At 42.8% G+C, this 16816-nt stretch overlaps 3 protein-coding genes across 8 annotated transcripts; 2 read left to right on the forward strand and 1 right to left on the reverse strand.

Moving 5' to 3' along the window:
* Positions 1–3636: 3636 nt before the first annotated feature.
* LOC116209187 (protein DOG1-like 4) lies at positions 3637–8306 on the forward strand. Of its 6 annotated transcripts, none has more exons than XM_031542766.1 (5): positions 3637–3774; positions 4857–5469; positions 5669–5820; positions 6060–6137; positions 6299–8306. In XM_031542766.1, the coding sequence occupies exon 5, from the start codon at positions 7317–7319 to the stop codon at positions 8070–8072; it is 756 nt and encodes a 251-aa protein (XP_031398626.1). In that variant the 5' UTR covers positions 3637–3774; positions 4857–5469; positions 5669–5820; positions 6060–6137; positions 6299–7316; the 3' UTR covers positions 8073–8306. The 6 variants fall into 6 exon arrangements, with proteins under 6 accessions (XP_031398626.1, XP_031398627.1, XP_031398623.1 ...); XM_031542767.1 differs by having other exon boundaries at positions 6070–6137; XM_031542763.1 differs by having other exon boundaries at positions 4857–4967; positions 5320–5469; positions 6060–8303.
* A 2396-nt stretch (positions 8307–10702) lies between these two features.
* Positions 10703–12266, forward strand: LOC116209191 (rhodanese-like domain-containing protein 10). Its single transcript, XM_031542771.1, has 2 exons — positions 10703–11209; positions 11995–12266. The coding sequence occupies exons 1-2, from the start codon at positions 10761–10763 to the stop codon at positions 12191–12193; spliced, it is 648 nt and encodes a 215-aa protein (XP_031398631.1). The 5' UTR covers positions 10703–10760; the 3' UTR covers positions 12194–12266.
* Positions 12267–12535: 269 nt separating this feature from the next.
* Positions 12536–13878, reverse strand: LOC116209190 (probable pyridoxal 5'-phosphate synthase subunit PDX1). The gene has a single exon (XM_031542770.1). The coding sequence runs from the start codon at positions 13769–13771 to the stop codon at positions 12839–12841; it is 933 nt and encodes a 310-aa protein (XP_031398630.1). The 5' UTR covers positions 13772–13878; the 3' UTR covers positions 12536–12838.
* Positions 13879–16816: the final 2938 nt, after the last annotated feature.

The following is a 16816-nucleotide window of genomic DNA, read 5'->3' on the forward strand; positions in this document are numbered from 1 at the left end:
CTTAGGAGTATGAGTAATTTAGATATCCCGAGCTTGTAGCGGCATGGTGATCCCCTCAACGATTCAAATTCATAAGTATGTGGCGGTAGAATTACATTCTCAACAACACGGTTACGACTCCATCAACTTATTGATAGAAGATCTCGCCTCTATCCCACGGCCATTCTTTCAAAGCGTTTCAATGTGGTTGCATTCCTTCTATTTCGTCTACAGGCGACCTCATACCTGAATTCAAAGCCTAAACTACATGCCTCGATGAAAAGTAGAGTAGGTCATTCCCTGTAATTTTGGTTTGAGTTGTTTATTCCTATCTCATTGGATTGCAATTCCATCATTGTATATATCTTCTTCATAAAATGAAGTTTCTTTCTTTATTGATCGTCTACTTTCATTGAGTGATTCTCTTTAATACACGTAATCATTCTATGGAAAGCATTGCCAAAAAAATCTACTTCGAATTTTCTCTCTTTACAAAGAGATTAGAAACCGCTTTTTTTCCTTCACCAAAATCCCACAACATATACTAATGGAGAATTGTGCCGGATGATTCAATTAACGTGTATATAGTTGGAGCTAGCTATAGTGCAGGGCCTAACTCTGCTTAAGATGTTTCACCTAAAATGAGACTTTGCTTAAAATGAGGACGAGAATTTTCATAATAAATATCCATATATTCGTGTGACTATAGATATTATTTTTCACAAGAGAAATTTTACAGATTCATGGAAGATTTCACGCCTTCACAAGACAAATGGAACCAGCCTGGTGGAGGTGGCCGCGGTGGTGGGGTACCAGCACTTGCCGGTCCACCGCGTGCCCAAACACCATACCTTTGTATATTATATACTACCTTATTATGATATTTACTATTGGACATATATTTATCTCTTTATAATAATTATTATTATTGTGATTTAAAATATATTAATACATTTACTATTCTATCTATATTTATTAGGGTGGATATAACTTTATATATATATAAATTTACACTTTGATTGCACTAAGAATAAAACAAACACTAGGGGCATGTTTGGTTCGCGGGAATCGATCAGGAACGAATTAACTATTCCGCACGGAATAGCTATTCCGGATCGGGAGATCTATCCGGCTTATATACGGAATTCGCGTGCCTCCCAAGGATGTCCGGATTGGGCATTCAGCATTCGGAATTAGCGTGAAAAACCAAAAATGCCCTCAACTTTCTTGAGTTATTACAACGAAATGCATTGAGCTTTTCTTCCTTAGAAACCCCCGACGAAATGCCGCCCGTCCTCGACGACGCACCGCCGCCCGTCCTCGACGAACCTCCGCACGAGCAACCGCACGAACCCATGGCTCGCAAGCCAGGGGTCTCAACAAATCAAAGCACGAACCCATGGCTCGTAGCCCCAGCCCTTCAAACCCTTCCATTGCTGAGATCGGGACCCGAGTTTCCAGAGCCAACTCCCCGTAGCGATCTTCAATGGATCCGCAAAAATGGGCAAGACATAACCGCCTGAAAAGAGCTCATCTGCATGAACGAGCGTAAGAGGAGCCTGTGATGTTGGGAAATCGAACTTGAAATCATGGGAGCTTGATCTCTGGTAGAATCTTTTGGATGGAGGTAACCTCGGGTTCATCTCGATGAAGGAAGCTTCATCGGCCGATTCAAAAAAGGCTCCGATGGAGCTGTCGAGGCCTTCCTGAGACGGCTTGAGGTTCCCTGTAGCGATCGAGATCGATGGGCACTGTTCATCTTCTTCAACGAAGAAGATGAACAGTGATCGGTTTTATAGTTGGGGGTATATATGTCTTTTTATTTTATTTATGATCTATTCCCGATTTTCACTATTTTTCTATTCCGTCCAACCAAACAAAGTGAATTTCATCAGAATTTTCATTCTATTCCCTATCTATTCTAATCCCTGTCTATTATATTCCCTGTCTATTCTAGTCCTGCGAACCAAACGTGCTCTAGGAATTTCACCCAGGTGTGAGAGGATTTTCAAATGAAAAATTTCCTCGATAATATTGTATTATTTTTATTTCCCTTGACACCTTATATTCATCTGACATAAACACTTTCATTATCATTCTTTGCAATACATGTTACTCGTTACCTATTTAAAAACTTATTTTGAAATTTATATTATATTTGTTTTTCATTTTCAAAAATTATTTTTTAAAAAACTTTTTATTTTTAATTTTTTTGAATTTTCGAGGGAATTTTCATTAGAAATTCTCAGAAGATAATTTATTACTATGTTAATTGGAAATTCCCTCGGATTCTCTCTCTCTTTCCTTTTTCTTTTTTAACTTTCTGAAAGAAATTCCGTCTAAAATTCCCTCGTAAAACAATTTTTGTTAAAATTTTACTACGGAATTCCATCAGAAATTTTTCTTGGAAATTCGTTAAATTTCTTATGGTGGAATGAAAAAGAGAAAAGATATGAAACATTATTCACCTTCCATGTTTTCCACAGATGAAGTTATTCCACGAATCTCCACTTCTAGGGCAGTGTCCACGGCATGCATCATTTACAAATTCTTCGATAACCCCCGGTCGCGGGAGCAAGCAGAGTAAGTTGTGGGGAAGATAGAAAATGAAACCGCTTTCGTTGCCTGAAACAGCTATCAAAGTTGAGGGGGCAAAACAATATTTTCTGCGATAGAAGAAACGATGAAAAGTGGGAAATTATGTTAAGTATCCAAAATTGAGGGGCCTAAAAATAAAATGGAACTATTTTTTGGTTAAGAAAGTGCCGTGGGGGTGGGATTCATTGGCCGGAGGGTGCCTTCTTCCCTTCTCGCGCTCCACTTGCACCGGCGGCGACCGAACAGAGGATCCTGACGGAGCTGCCATGGACGCCGGCAACCCGAACTTCACCGAGATCTGCGCGATCCTCTGTATCGACACATCGAGCTTCTTCTACAGAGCCTGCTCACTCTGTGAAAGGACTCTTCCGGAAAATCCCCCCGCCAACCCACTGCCACCACTGTGCCGCTCGCAACGCCGCCGCCGGTTCTAAGCGCCTCTTCCGTGTCCTTGTGAGTGTTAGATGCTCCCCGTGTTGGATTCTTCTCGCCGTTTCGATCGCTTCGATGTTCCTCTGATTGTGTTGTTCGCGCAATGCGGGATGTTGTTGGTTGCAGATGTCTGTAGCGACGGACCAGAAGGTCTTCACGGCAATATGCTTCGACAGGACTGCTAGGGTTATCTTCGGGTGTTCCGCCGACGAGTTCTTCGACTTTGCCAAGCTTCATCCTTTTGCCCGTAAGACCTCTTTCTCCTCCATTTTGGTAGTTCACATTCACATAAGATTGATCGCATTGATATACTTCTGAGGAATACTTCCAGAAGCCATGAACTTGTTCTCTCTCGTCCAGTTCGTTCATATATAAACCCTTAGTTTCCGTGGAAAAGATGTGTTAAAAGGATCGTACTTAAAATGTCCGATTTTGTTTTAAATGATCAGTTCTCGCTCCGTGGCCAAAGTCTTAATTCGACTCTCGGGATTTATGTGCAGCTGCTGCAGCAAGTAGAGTCTTGGAGGGAGAGATGTTCAGGATGACCCTGTCAATGCCGAAAACCGTGAATGCGCAGCACCTGCGAATAGCATCGGTTGTCCCCCTGAGATCGGAGTATCAGCCGGTGTTGAAGTGTCTGAGAGAGCGATATGGCACGAGAAGCCATTCTTAAAACTTCTGTTAACATCGGCAAGAAGACAATGACATGGCCCTCAGCTTCAGCTTCTACCTAGTACATTGTTTCTAAGAGCTTACATTATTGTGGTACATATCCATCTCTTGGCTTCAACTTCACTTCCCTCCGACATCTCGACTCTTGGATAAGAATTTAAGCGCTTCCTGATTACAATCAAAAGCTCCATGCCTACATTTTCGTCTGTATTTTATACGAAGAGACAACAACTCAGATACGGGCAACCTCCTTCATATCATTACATTAGTAATCTCAGCTGGGTCAGAGGGTTACTGCCTTGAGATTGACATTAATAATTGAGCTCCTCGAAACTTAAATATGCCAATACAAACTCAGTGACATTACAACCTAACTTTGGCAAGGCCTGCCCTTATTGCTTCCATCTCTTCCTCATCATAGGTGCCCTCAGCTGTGGCTTCGTCCCATAAGAATCAGATAAATTCAACCATTTACTTCACTCCGCAAAAAGGTTTATAAGAATTGGTGGAGATAAGGTTGAAAGTTATTTCCACTCACAAGTTTACCTCTTCTGCTGTAGGAGCAGATTGCTTCACCTTCTCCTTCCTTACTGCTTCTGGGAGCTGTGCAGCTGTCTCCCCAGCTATGGCAGTCAAGACCTTATCAATTTCCTCGTCAATCTCCTCTTTAATGTCCTAATGCACCATACAGATTTAGGCACTGGTGGATATGATAGTTGAAAAGTGTGATAATTACAGAGTCCTAGTGCATTGAGAGTTGAGACCGCTACATTGAACCTTGGGATTTTCCTGTGAGAGGAGGTGCTGTGATGTCTATGGTAGCATTTTGATGCAGTCCTGCAATCCATTGTCATAATCGATGACAATCTTCCTGCTATCTTTTGCTCTCTGCTTCATGTGTCAAAACATAGAAATGTTATATGAATGTAATATATTATATATATATATATATATTTATCTATTTATTTTGAGGGGGTCCATAAATGATCTTTGTTACGTTAACTAATCATTTTAATCCTGATTCGTGGCAGATACGTGTCTTTTGATTTTCATCATATCGTTGGCAACTCGAACTTTGAGAACCTAGAATTGAAATGCCATATGTGAATTGAAATGCAGTCCAGATATGCTGGCTATATATAGATAATTGTGTGTTTTAATCAATTCTATTCCAGCTGAATAAATGCTTCCTTTTGGATGCTGAAGGGACTGTACTTGAGGAGCAGAATGGAATCATCAGGTCAAACTGCATTGATTTTGTCTTGATCGAACAAATGTCTCACCAGGTGAGTTTGGGAGAAATTAAATTTATTTATATTTCTTTTCATTTCAGATAGCTACTTTAAAAGCATGTATACATAAGCAAATTCATAAATTTCCTGTCCAAAGGAGAGTTACATTCAATTGAAACTATATATATATATGTAGCGAGTCGCAATATAGTGTTGTCATATTTAATTCGCCGTTCTTTGGGAGGATGCTATGTTTTTCTAATTTTTTGGAAGACATCTTCCTATTTGTGTATACACACACACACACACACATACATACAGACACACACACACACACACACACACATATATATTGATAACTGATTCTGTCTTGGATCTTGGGCATGTGTCAATTACCGTATTGCAGTATCTCCCGGTAGCATCTGCTCTGCTCGTTGGAGGTTTGATGGTAACAACCTTAACGCTTCAACAGGGCAATGTGGTCTCTTCTTGGAACCATTATGTTACCACCTCCATGTTCATCGAAATGACAATACTTCTTGCATTTGCCTTTGCTGTAAATAATTGCCGTATCCTCTTTTCGATCTTCAACTTTTATGCCATATAATTCAATAGTTTTGTGTGGCAAATTTGGGCAAAAAAATTCGTTCTTCCGTTTCTGCTTTGCAGTTTTATCAACATGAGCATTGGAAAATATTGATACTTTTTTTTTTGGGGGGGGGGGGGGGGGGGGGGGGTGGTTTACTGTGTTTTAGCTGGGGGGAGTGCGCAGCAGTTTATCTCATCTGCGCTGTGGGCCGGGGTGGCTGCTGGAGTGATGGCCACGGTGAAAGCCAACGGAAGGCAGTTCTGTTTGAGGCCCCGCTTGTGTGGTCTCCTGTGACTTACACACCAAAGGTTCCACATGGTAATTTTATTTTTTTTTGGATAGTTACATAGTAAATCTTTTTTAGTTGTATAGAACACGTTCTTCGTTCGGGTGACTGTTGTATTGACTGATTATCTGTCAGGATCAGTCATAGCTTTGTTTGTTCGAATGGTTCCGGTTTCCTGACTTTCTTCATTTTGCTGGATTGGTTTCCGGACTTTCTTCTTTTTGATGAGATACGTGGTTACACGAATGCAATGCTGGCTCTTATTTCGCAGTTTTTTCCAGCTTGGACCCGTCACATGGCTGGCCATACAACAGAACGAAAGAATTGCAGCTTGCTAGGCCCTGTCGAGGTCAGTCCTTTTGTTTCTTTCATTGGGCACGTAATTAAAAATATCTACATTTATATAGTAATAATAGGAAACCCCCGAGTTGGGGTAAGCGCTCCTAAGTTCCCAACAAGATTTTTATGCCAATCCTAATTTGTGATGTAAGACTTTGAAATATCTGACAGTGACTGGACCCTTTGCATTTAGTCCACCTCCTCCTCTTTGTAGACTGATGACGTGTACTCTCCAATTTGCCATGTCCACTTCCACGTCAGTCCTTAGGTATGGGCGCCAAACCCACCCCCAAGGAAAATAAATAAATTTATCAGCGTGATTGGATTCAAGTGATTCCAAATCGAATTCGTCTCGTATGATTGGGAAAAATTCATACTTTTCATAGTGAGTCAGCTTAACTAGATCACACTGGATTAGTCGAATTCTGTTAAGCTTTTGAATTCTCAAATAAATAAGTTTGTTTATATGTGTCATTGGATTGGATCTATCATAGCACGATCTTTGTTCGAATTCTCAATTCTAGCATGAGCTTTCGAAAATAAAATAAAAATGCACGACCTTTTATTTTAGTATCAAATCTAGCACGATCTTTACTTGAATTTTCAATTATCGCATGATTTTTCGAAAATAGAATAAAAATGCACAACGTTTCGTTTTAGTCTCAAATCTAGCATAACCTTTTGTTTTAGTTTTAAATTAAATAAAAATACATGGGGTTCACTTATTATGTTATATTTGAGACTAAAACGAAATGTCGTGTTAGATTTGAGATTAAAATCAAAGATTGTGCTTTTTTGTTCTATTTTCAAAATGTCGTGCTAGAATTGAAAATTCAAGCAAAGATCGTGCTAGATTTAAAATTAAAATAAAAGATTATATCTTTATATGTTATTTTTGAAATGTCATATTAGAATTGAGAATTCGCATAAAATTCGTGCTTTTTCAGCGTGATTAACCCAAAAATTTTTTGACAATTCGCACGTATGTATGTATTGTATATGTACATATTCGCTTTTCTTTTATATAAATAACATAAAATCCTTTCCCTTCACTCCAAGAAATTCCTTCCTTTCCCCACTTGAGTAGTCGACCCTCTCCTCGAAGAAAAGAATAGCACATCCATCTCTTCCAAAATTGACTCACATCCAGGAAATTCCTTAATCACTTCTCTCTCTCTCTCTTTCACCCATGTGGGTCCCCATGAATCCTTATGGTTTTTCGAGAACAAGAAACACCCCCACCACCACCAGCGACGACAGTGAGATCTCGAGTTCCTTCGCCTTCGGGTCGTTCTTCGAAGATTGGCTCGTCCGCCAAGAACACTACCTATATGAGCTGCAATCGGCAGCCAAAAACCTCCACGTGACCGGGAAACAGGACCTCGAGGACCTCACCGACCGCGTGCTCTCCCATTACCAGCAGTACTATGATGAGAAGTCGAGGATCATGCAAACCGACGTATCCATCCTCTTCTCCCCACCATGGCTAACACGCCTCGAGCGCGCCCACCTCTGGGTGGCGGGTTTCAAGCCTGGGCTGGTCGTTGAGCTCTCGCTGGGCTCGCTCGGCGGGGAGCTGACCCAGGACCAGGCCAGGAGGATGGAGGAGGTGAGGATCACGGCGAGGATGAGGGAGAAGGAGCTGGACAATGAGATGGCCCAGCTCCAGGAGAGCTTGGCTTGCCCTCCCCTGCTCGGGGCCGCAAGGAAACGTGGGAAGCCGCTGCCCCTAAATTGGAAGGTGAACGAGGAGGAGGCAGCGGCCGCAACCGGGGCCATGAGGGCCAGGATGGAAGAGGCGGTGGTGCAAGCGGATTTGCTGCGGATGAGGATAGCCCTCGGGGTGATGGAGATACTCAACCCGGGCCAGAGAGTCAAGTTCCTCACCGCAGTCACGCAGCTCCTTCTCCGGCTTCGTACCTGTGGCTTGCAGAGAGATGCTTGAGAGGAGAAGATGATGACAATGTTTCTTTTTTTTTTTTTTGGGAGATGCTTCCAAGTGGAGATGTGACATTGTCTGAGGTGGCGTGGCTGGTCCCTCGCACCCTTAAGTGGATTTTGTTTTTTTCGTTTTTTTCCCTGTATTATTACTGAATCAGTTTTCTGTCATAAAAGACATTAATTATGTACAATGAATATTTAAGGATATTTTCATCACGAGCATCATTTTTTATTATCAGATGATGACGTATATTATATATTACACTCTTTTTTTTATTAAATTAATTTTCAGTTGGAAAAAAAGAAGAAGATGAATTGTTCTTTGTCTTTTTCGGCCAAGAGAACAAAAGGAATTTGATGTTTTCCTGTTCAGTAGGTTGGTTGGGGAAGAGATGACCATATGTTTTTGGATATTAATGAGTCGGTGGCGGCTCTCCCACGGACACAACCATCCTGGACGTAAGTGGGACTCTGTCGTGGATCCGCAGATGTGGAATATGAAAACACGACTCAAGAGTTTGAACCTAGCTACTCTTATTCGGGTCGGGTCGATCAAGCCTTTAGCTCGATTAATCTCGTCATTAATTCGCATCCCTACATATTTCGGATCTCAATACATAATGATCTCGTCTCCTCGAGGACGATCGAAAGACCGCAGAGTGTTTCTGATAAACAAGAGAAAAAAAGAAGAAAGAAACTATTCGTGATATATTTTGTAATAATATAAAAGTTCAATTTCGAGTGATCGTCGGGAAAATATCCGTCTCTCAAATGGCTTGCAAGCCAAATGGCAGCCCAGCCGGTCCTCCACCTGGCAGAGTGAGGACGTGTCCTTTCACAAGTCAGCATGGTGGGGGCCACCCTTCCAGTTCCTTTCCTCCCGGTTTGCGCCGGCATTCGTTTTGCGACAAAAGCCACCGAAGCCCCGTCTCCTCCCTCGATTTCTTAAGCAACTACGACGGCACGTTTCGTACATTGACATGTAACGGAGAGGAAAATCGAATTGAATTGGAATCAAATTAAAATAATGCGGATGGAAGTCTATTTGTTTGATTGGAGGGAATTGTACAACTGAAAAATTATATCGAATGACAATAATTTTCTCAATCTAATAAAAATTTCAAATTAATCAAAGCTCCGATGAGCCACTCGGGGCTCGGGACTTACAAGTCTGTGGATCTCGGCGTAGATTAGTAATTTGACTGCTGAGTAATTCCTATTACATATCTAATAGCGGAGTACAATCATTCATATCATCTATTACAAATCCTAAACTCAGCCCATAAATTACTATTATGGGTACAGATGTAAGCTCTAGCTCAGGCTCTGGAGCTTGGGATTGAAAAGAGACGCAGAGAGGAGACGAAGATAACCCGGGGTCTCCCCACCGGCCACTATCGAGAGAGAATTTATTATTAAAAATTAATATATATATATATATATAAAAAGTAGATAGAGAGTTTATTATTAAAAAATTAATTATAAAAATGATTAGAAAAAAAGTATTATGAAAAAAGTTATTATTAAACTAGAGAAAAATATAAAAAAAAAATGATTATATTGTTGAATTGAGAGAAAAATGAAGTTGAGTCAAGTAAGATTATGATTTGGAAAATAAACGAAGCCCAAGGTTCCTTTCATAATTTTCGTTGGGTTCTGTTGGCCTTAGGAATGATGCTAACTTGGTCCTCTGGGTGTTTTTTCTTTGTTTCTTTTTACGTGGTTCTTATGGAAACTGATTTATTTCTCATTGGAGCCATTGCATTAATTTAAATCAACGCATGAGATGCTAAAGCGTTTCCATGTGGGAAGGATGAGCTGGGCCAGTCGGTTCATGTTATGATAAACAACCTCGAGAGCGGATCGGATGAATGATGGAGACCATATGTTTATATTTAGTAGCCAAAGGAGGCAAGGTAAGGAATCGGATGTTTCCAACTTTTCAGGTGTGATAAATGAGTCGGTGCCAGCTCCCCACCGACCGCCGACATCACCAACCTGGACGTGGGCCTCACAGAATCTCTATCGGGTCGGCTCGACGAGGCCCATATCTTGGCCTCGGCCCACAGAAATGTGACGGGCCCTGCTTCGTCCCTTCTCGGGATCTCTTGGGCTGAGACATCACCATCTGGAGCTGTCGAACTCAATTGGCTAAAGAAGCATATCCGCTCTCCTCCTTTATTCTCGAATCCCAATGGACGCCAACTAATTCATATTAATTCAATTCGAGTCAAACCACTAAAATGATAAATTAAAGTTCGCCGAATGGTGAATTCTTTTTCCATTCACAAGAAATAAATATGAAAAATTAATGAGAGAAGCCGTGCGTTAAACCATTTGAATCTATCCGCATTGGTTCATTTTACTTCTTTTGATGATATAAACTGGAACAGAATAACCGAACATTAACAGCCACAGGCCACCCGGTATCAAGATGTCACTAGTACAGTGGCAGTATGCCGTAGACGATAATTTATCGGTGTACTAATCGGATGATTTTACCAATTGCACGTATTGGGAAACTGTGGATGAGGTTTTTATCGTTTCCATGGAATGATGGACCCATCACGTTCTGTAGCGTAGGGCGTCGCCAGTAAGAAGAAGAGAAATCATATCATATCATATCATATCATATCCTTTCTAAAGATAACAATAGAAGCCGACTTAGAAAACAGAGGGGAGACGGAGAGCTATGGCGACTCAACTGAAACACCAATGCCCATACAGGTTGAACTCGAAGCCGAAGCAGCAGTCCGGTCCACGGAGGAGGACCCTCCAGGTCGATGCCGTGTCCTCTGGCGGCGGTGCTCGGGGACTGATACAGTCTGGTGCTGTCAAGGCGGTCCCACCAAGGGAGGCGGCTGCCGCCCTCGAGTCTGGCGGTTATGTGATGCTGGACGTGAGGCCGGCGTGGGAGTGGGAGAAGGCGCGCGTCTCGGGGTCGGTGCATGTGCCGCTGTTCGTGGAGGACACTGACAGTGGGCCGTTGACGCTGCTGAAGAAGTGGGTCCACTTCGGGTACATTGGGCTGTGGACGGGGCAGAAGTTCACGAAGCTTAACGGAGAGTTCCTCCGGCAGGTGGAGGCGGCTGTCCTGGAAAGAGAGGCCAAGCTGCTCGTAGCCTGTGGCGAGGGACTCAGGTGAGGATCTTACCTGAAAGGATAGCGTTCTTTACATCTCGAGAGGAAAAAGGGAAATAAGGAAAAGGAAAGGGAAAAGAAGAAGTAGAAATAGTCCTAAAAATTGACTTTGCAAAAGAACAATCTAATAGCGTTTGAAAAGGTGATCGATTTGGTCCATTCCGTAACCGGCATTCGCGGAAATGTGAAACATTTTTCAGCATTCTCAACAAACTGTGTCAGCCTAATTCTCTATATTAGGAAATGCGTCTCCATCCCTCCGTATTTCAAATGCAAATGCGATTTTCTCATTCACGAGGGATCGAAAGACCAGAGTGGCTCGAGCACAGGAAGAGAAAATTCAATTAATGCAATAGTTCGTGTATCTACAAGTAATGATCAGTTTTAAGTATCAATTTCCTCTCTCCATTGTCTACAGAATAGTTTAGTCTTCCCTTGCATATGATTTCCATGCGATGGACTGAGTACTGCTCGAATGCAATTAGCTCGAACTATTAGCTTTAACTCGTCTTTCTCCTTGATTTCGCTATCGTGTAACTCAGTCTCGGCACAATCAATTTAAAGCGTTTGCTTTGGAGTTCACTTGGAGTTATCTTAGGAATAATACCAACTCAGTTATAGATTAGACTAGACATCTGCAGCCCCCTGTCGCAGGAACAAGAAGTCCTTGCCATTCATACCGCACGCAACAAATGCGATCTGTTCAAATCCTGCACTAATCTTTATATACAAATTTGATGGTAGCACCTGAAGGCTGAGAAGTTCTCATTTGTGTTCATGTGCAGATCGATGATGGCTGTTTCGAAGCTGTATGAAAGTGGATACAGGAACTTAGGGTGGCTGGCAGGAGGATTCAACCTCTCCAAAGATGGAGATTTCCGGGATGTCGAGGGCACCGGCAAGCTGCAATACGCCACCATTGGCGGTGTCTCCTACATCTTCCTTCAACTCCTCATCCTCCTACAAGCTGTGGGCAAGAACTGATCTGCTAATATTTCAACCGCTCATAATTACAACTCTTTCTATCCATCTATCTTTGACCATGAATCATGCCCTTCTTCAAAATCATTTGTTTTATCGTATCCCGGGAAGCAGCAGCATAGGAAGTAATTTCCGGAAGCCGTCGTCATGAGGCAACATGAGTTACGAGCGTGAGCTACTGCCGCTCGTAACGAACCCATCAACCGACAGAAAGAAACAGGCAATTGTTAGGATAGGCATCCTATACTAAACCAATTATGTCTTTCAGCAGAGAAATAAACCCAGAAGAGACAGAGCACACGACATTCAAATGATGTCTCGGCAGATGGAAACCGAAAATCGGGCTTAACAAGATAAAAAGAAAATCCATTTCATATCAATCACTAATTATTCAATTGATCACTGTTGTTCATTTCTGACACTAAGCTGCTAATAAATCACAATCCAAAAACATTAATTCCCCCCAAATCCCCTTTCAAAGCAACAGACAACAGAGCAGAAACATACTCCTAAGAAGAATAACCACCACCTTTCTAGTTTTGTGAAAGCTCTTAACCCCGACACAATCTTCTACGGCCCGAATAATGAATTTGACGCCATCGGGCAGGGATGGAACGGAGCAGAATGGGGGCAGAAAGGCCTTTTCCTCTACTCCGACCGACTAGCGAATCTCTCCACCTTATCATCTGTCAGGTTGAGCCCCACCATGGCCTCCCCAAGCCCGCAACTCACATCCGCGAGCACCTGTGGGTCGCTGTAGTGGGTGACCGCCTGCACGATCGCACGGGCCCTCTTGACTGGGTCCCCGCTCTTGAAGACCCCTGACCCAACGAAGACACCGTCACAGCCCAGCTGCATCATCAGGGCGGCATCCGCGGGCGTCGCCACCCCTCCTGCGGCAAACTGCACCACTGGCAGCCGCCCGAGCTGCTTGGTCTGCATCACGAGGTCGTATGGGGCGGCAATCTTCTTCGCGAAGGTGAACACCTCGTCGTCGTCCATGTTCCTGAGGACCCTGATGTCCCCCATGACCGACCTCACGTGCCTCACCGCCTCAATGATGTTACCGGTGCCGGCCTCACCCTTGGTGCGGATCATCGCCGCCCCCTCCCGGATCCTCCTCAGAGCCTCCCCAAGGTTCCGGCACCCACAGACGAAGGGGATCCGGAAGTTGTGCTTGTTGATGTGGTTCTCTTCGTCGGCGAGAGTCAGGACCTCGCTCTCGTCCACATAATCGATGCCGAGGGCCTCAAGGATCTGCGCCTCCACGAAGTGGCCGATCCTGGCCTTAGCCATGACGGGGATGGTGACGGACTGCTTGATCTCCTTGATGAGTTGAGGGTCACTCATGCGGGCGACGCCACCCTGGGCGCGGATGTCGGCGGGGACGCGCTCCAGGGCCATGACGGCGCAGGCGCCGGCCTCCTCGGCGATACGAGCCTGCTCGGGGGTGACGACGTCCATGATGACGCCGCCGCGAAGCATCTGGGCGAGGCCGACCTTGACAGAGAAGGTCGACTTCTTCGCCTCCGTGAGGGCCGAGCCATTTCCGTACACCGCCACCACGCCGGTCCCAGCCATTGCGAAATGAAACCCTAGAGAGAGAGAGCACGCGCTTTAGAGAGAGAGAGAGAGAGTTGTGAGGACGGGAGGAGGTGGTGACTCCGAGCGGTGGGATGAGAAGATTGCAGAGCGGTTCGCCGCATTATATTGGGGAGTGGGATTGAACGAGGACCGTTGGATTGGTAGAATAGCCGAGGAGAGTGAGAGTCGATCGGATGGCTGAGGGGAGAGGTTTTGCTTTTTGGGGAGCGAGCCTTTTCTTAAGGTTGGATTGGAGCCAATGCAGCGCCGAGAGGGGTGACGTGGCGACTGATGATTCCATGCATTTACGTGGGCCGAGAATATGTTCATGGCATGACATGATTATACTGCACATATTGGTAAGTAATTTATAATTTATTCCCGGTAATTATTACCCAAAAAAAAAATTGTGACTTAAGTATATAATTAACAATGGTAAATCCTCCTATTATTACTATATGTATCTTTGGTCGTGTAATGCCGTCAGAATAATTTCCTTTCTCATGGTAATTCTTAGCAAGCCTGAACATTTAAATCTCCGATATTACGACGAGTAAAGGTCATTACACCATTAACGTTGTTAAAAGTTCAAACTCAATCGAGCCCACGAGGTTGGATTAGATATCGCCTCAAGTGCTTGACCCTACATTAATCCTCTGCTTGGACCTTTGTGGTCGAACCGATCTGACCTGAACAGAGGTCAATTGTGGCCTCAAGGACTCAAGCTAGATCACCCAGTGGCCTCTTGATGACTCGGAAGGCTATCATCGGTGGAGCGGCAACAGTCTCTTGCTACGTCAATGACTCTTCGCATATGACATCTGAAAAATGCCCGGCCCTTCCATTCCCAAATTAGTCACGTCACTTGGTAAATATCATTAATGTAAATTTCCACTAGACTGAGATACAATTCCCTTTAATCTGGATGTTCTAATAAGGTAGACAAATGATGGTCATTCTTCATTGCACACTCTTTTTTTTTTAAGCTAAGGAGTTAGAGAATACTTCTTTTTAATTTCAAAATCCTATTTTATTATTTCAAATGATTTACTGTAATTGGTTACCTTTTCGAATTTTTGTACGACATGTCCACTGAACATCGTCTAATATAATTCGAAATAATTACGAATGACTAAAATACAGGAAAATATAAGATGATAAAGCCTTTTTTCCAAAAAAATAATAATATTAGAGGCTGAGGAGCATGAAGGAGAGGGCACCTCTGGTTCTCAATCTCGAGAAAGGGCAAAATTGTCCAAATTCTCCCACGCCACCCACTTAAAAAAGGAAAATTAATTAAAAACTAACAAAAAATCAGTGGAAGAGGCGGCTTCGACTTGTTTTCTTCTCCTCTTCTCTCTTTGCATGATTTTTTTCTTCGGTACAAGCCCTCGTATTTAAAAGTTTAATTGAACCCCAATTAATTCAATCGAATCGAATCGATTTATTAATGATAAAACTTTTCTAACATGAATTTTTTACATTCACAAGAACTCGAACCAAGCTCGACCAAGACTGGGGTTCTCTTTTCCACATGTGGAGTTGTACCGTACAACTTCTATGGATGGGGCGATCTTAGTGGTGGAGATGCATCGAGCAATTTTCGAGATGTACCCCTTCAAAGCTCCAAGACCGGATGATTTTCATGTCTACTTCTATTAATTTAATTGGAAGCTAGTGGAAAGACGGGTGATGATACTTATTCGTGAAATATTCGAGGGAAGGAAATCACCGAGTGCATTAACAACACTCTTATCGTACTTATTCTGAAGGTTGCGCAACTAGAGACAATCCGCAATTTTTGCCCAATCAGCTTTTGTAATGTATCATACAAGATTGTCACTAAGTTGATTGCAAATCGACTAAAACTGCTAGTGCCAAAATGGATTGCCCCAAACCAAGCAAGTTTTGTGCTAGGCGGGCAAATTCAAGATAATACAATCGTGGCGCAAGAGCTAATGCGCATTATGCGATCTCTACGAAGGAAGAAGGGTTTTATGGCAGTAAAGGTCGATCTTGAGAAGGCTTATGATAGTCTCTCTTGGGACTTCATTGATGACACGTTGCGGGTAGTCGGTATTTCGAATAACCTCCACCAAGTTATAATGGACTGCATCACTACTCCATCTCTCCAAGTCATGTGGAATGGTCATGCGACGGAGGCATTTATGATGGAAAGGGGTATTCGACAAGGATGTCCATTGTCCCCATATGTTTTTGTTTGGTGCTTGAGACTGACTCTGAGTTAGTTATACGTCTTCTATGCTCACAGGGTGAGCAGGTGGGCTGTAATACAACTATTGTGAGTGATATTCGTTTCTCGCTTAACCGTAATTGGTCAGTAGTGATTGAGAATACCTATCGTGAAAGCAACATGCGTGCCGATTGACTAGCGAATCATGCTCTTACACTTCCTCTCGGAATTCATAGTCTCTTTAGTTGTCTTATTGGACTTGATCATTTGATTTTGATTGTAAGGGACACTATGCCTCGTCTCCGTATTTTCTAAATTTCTTATTAATGCATTTGGGCTACACCAGTATTCCGCCAAAAGAAAAAAAAAAAAAAAAAAAAGGAAAACATCGCTTTCCATTTTTTACCAAGCAAAATCTTTCTTCCTCCACTTCTGACGGATGTTTTACTCTTTAATTTTAGTAACATAAATCTTGTATCTGTTTCCTGCATCTTTCTTGTCCTTGGACAACAAGATTGGGCTAGGGGATGTGAATTTTGAGAAGTCAGATTCTATTTGTTAACTGAGATTATTTTCTCGACTCTTTCTTCTTTTTTTATGAATCGTCCTGATCGATGTTCGAATCAATGCTTGTCTCGATTGCCAAATTTCAATATTTTTACTATAAAAAAGGGTCAAAATCTTTCCTTTCTCCTCAAGGAGATCATATAATATTAAATTTTAAATGAAACTAGTGCACCAGTAGAGAAGCCCGATTCGACTTTTGTTCTTCGCTTCTCTTTCACATCCCTCCTCTTGTGCGGGCCCTACCAACGACAACATCATTTTCTAATTCCTAGGAAGAAAAT

The sequence above is a fragment of the Punica granatum genome, chromosome 5, assembly GCF_007655135.1.
Source record: "Punica granatum isolate Tunisia-2019 chromosome 5, ASM765513v2, whole genome shotgun sequence".
Lineage (NCBI taxonomy): Eukaryota > Viridiplantae > Streptophyta > Magnoliopsida > Myrtales > Lythraceae > Punica > Punica granatum.